Raw genomic sequence first — 2,401 nt, 5'->3', positions numbered from 1 at the left:
GGTGATACAGGTGTTCCAGTCAGAGCTGAGGTCATTTAGTCTCAGCCAGCCAGTTTGACCAGTTATGGGTCTCTCTGCATTAACCAACATCTAAAACAAATTTATAACTTTTTCTTCCTTTTGTGATAGGGTCTTGAACTCACAGAGATCCTTCGGCTTTTTGGGTCTTGAGTTTAACAGTGTACGTTTATTTAACTTGAGAGGAATAAACAGTAAAAATAGGGAGAAAAAGGTTGAAATAACTATTTGCCAGGGCCCTTGGGCTGTGCCTTGAAGCTCACCTACTTGAACTGGGTCTTCTAGCATCTCAATTGCAGGAAGCCGGCGGGCTCGACCAGGAGAGGGAGGGGCCAGAGAGGGGCGGGGCTTCTGCCGGTTTCATGGCCGCTGCAGGACTCTCTGGCAAACCCCGGTCCGCACTCGATAGCCGGAAGTCGTCTTGCCTCCGCCTCTAGGAAGCGGAAGTGCAGGGGCAGCTGGCAACTGGGCGATTGCTTTGAGAAACCGGCTTGTGAGGAGCGGCGGGAAAGGCGCGTGTCGGCTTCTCACTGGCGCAGCCTCCCCGGCGATCGCCGCTGCCCCGCCCTGCCCTGGCGTCGTTGCAGGCACCGGAGTGGACGAAGCGCGGCCCGGGCATGTGCAGCCGGGGGGATGCGAACGCTGCGGATGCCGCGGCTGCGCGGCGGGTGACAGGTACCTCGGGTGGCGAGGGGAGGCCTCGGGAACAGGAGAGGGGCCAGCGCGGGAGGCGACCGTGAGTCCGAGTCACCTTGGGCTTCCTCTTGTACCCTGACTCGGTTTCCCCTCCAGTGTGCTCTCCGCGAGCACCTCAACTTGTCCCCAGCGGTCTTCTGCTCTTTGCGAGTGGCGGCGGGCTCACTCCAGCAGTCCTGACCCTGTTTGAAGTGTAGGAGGAGGAAGCGCCCCCCCAGGACTTTAGACCAAGTCTGACCCTAAGTAGGTTGAGAATAAGCACTTTGCATGACTCTGGAGAAACGAGTTGGCGTTTTTTAAGGTTTCTGTCTTCAGGTGATGCATCTGTGGGTGATAAGATCTCTTGGCGTGAAATTGGACGGTTCACTTCACTTTTAGTTTGTGATCTGCGTGCATCTCCAAAACATTGTGGTCGTGAGCTCTTCTTGCTGCTGGGCTTGTTCTCTCTTGAAATCTCTCTTGTTCTGCATTTGTTGCCAGGTTTGAGATGGAGGGAATGTTTTGTTTGTTCTGAGACCTGTGGTCTTACCCTTGCCGTGACTTGCAAACATCTGTGCCCTTGCAAGCTCATTGTAGTATAAAGTTCTTCATTTCCTAGGAATACCTTGTACAGTGCCAAACGCATGAGGGCATATTCATGTCGGTTTGCCTCTCCTACCCCTATGGAGATAGGGTCTCAGGATCCCAGGCTACTCTTGGAATCCCGGCCACCACCGGACCTGCTGGGAGACATTTTAAAAAGCTAGTTAACACTACAAAACTGGAGCAGATTGTAACCTTTCCACTTGACTTGCTTTTGGTAAACTTAGCTGAAACTTTTCATTTCTTAAATAAAAAGTTTTATTTTGTTTACTTGGATTTTGTTCTGTGTGTGCAGGACAACTTAGTGGAGTTAGCATTCTCCATCTACCTCTGTGTGGCTTTTCAGGGCTCAGTCTCAGGTCACGAGGCTGGCATGGCAAGAGCCTTTACCCACAGAGCCGTCTTGCTAAAACTTTCTTCTTTGCTCTCTTGAGGGAGGAAGAGAAAGGGAGAGAGATCTAGATATAGAGACATAGATCTGTCTGTCTTCTCTGTCTTTCTGACTGTCTGTCTGTATCAAGGGGGGGGGGAGAGAGAATGGATATGAATATGTCATGTAGAGGTCAGAAGACAACTTTAAAAGATGGTTCTCTCCTTCCACCTTGGGGGGTCTGGGGATTGAATTCAAGTTTTCAGGCTTTGTAGCTATTACCTTTATCCATTGAGCCATCTTCCCTGACCCAACACTTTATTAAAAGAGGTAAACAATATTTTGTATAGTAGCCCTGACACCCTATTCTGGCCTCCACAGATTCAGATGGGGAGATACACAGATACAAATGGGGCACACATATCTACAGATAAATAAACACCAATACACATAAGAAAAAGTAAATCTTTAAAATAAAAATATTCTTAGAAATCTATCTATCTATCTATATATCAAAAGAGTCTTTCTTACTCTCTATTTAATTAGTTTTAAAGCAGTGTTTTTGAGATAGGGTCTCCCCATGTGTTCTTGGCTGGCCTTGGAACATACTTGTTGGAGTGGAAATCAAATGTATGTTTCACAGAGAAGAGCTATTAGGAATGAAAGTATCAAGTTTAGCTTATTTCTTCTCACTTGGATTGGGTGTTTCCTGTTATTTTTCTTTGCTATGCGCGC

At 48.3% G+C, this 2,401-nt stretch overlaps 1 protein-coding gene across 2 annotated transcripts in view; it reads left to right on the top strand.

Moving 5' to 3' along the window:
* The first annotated feature begins 474 nt into the window (after positions 1-474).
* The window catches only part of Uggt1 (UDP-glucose glycoprotein glucosyltransferase 1), a 94,752-nt gene continuing 92,825 nt past the window's right edge, over positions 475-2,401 (top strand). For both annotated transcript variants that reach the window (XM_029538484.1, XM_021197311.2), the window contains exon 1: positions 475-693. In XM_029538484.1, coding sequence (XP_029394344.1) covers positions 636-693 — 58 coding nt within the window. In that variant the 5' untranslated portion in view covers positions 475-635. The remainder of the gene's footprint in view (positions 694-2,401) is intronic.

This window comes from Mus pahari, chromosome 5 (genome assembly GCF_900095145.1).
Source record: "Mus pahari chromosome 5, PAHARI_EIJ_v1.1, whole genome shotgun sequence".
NCBI lineage: Eukaryota > Metazoa > Chordata > Mammalia > Rodentia > Muridae > Mus > Mus pahari.
The sequence above is the reverse complement of the archived record's forward strand: the minus strand, read 5'-3'. Positions and strand labels throughout refer to the sequence as shown.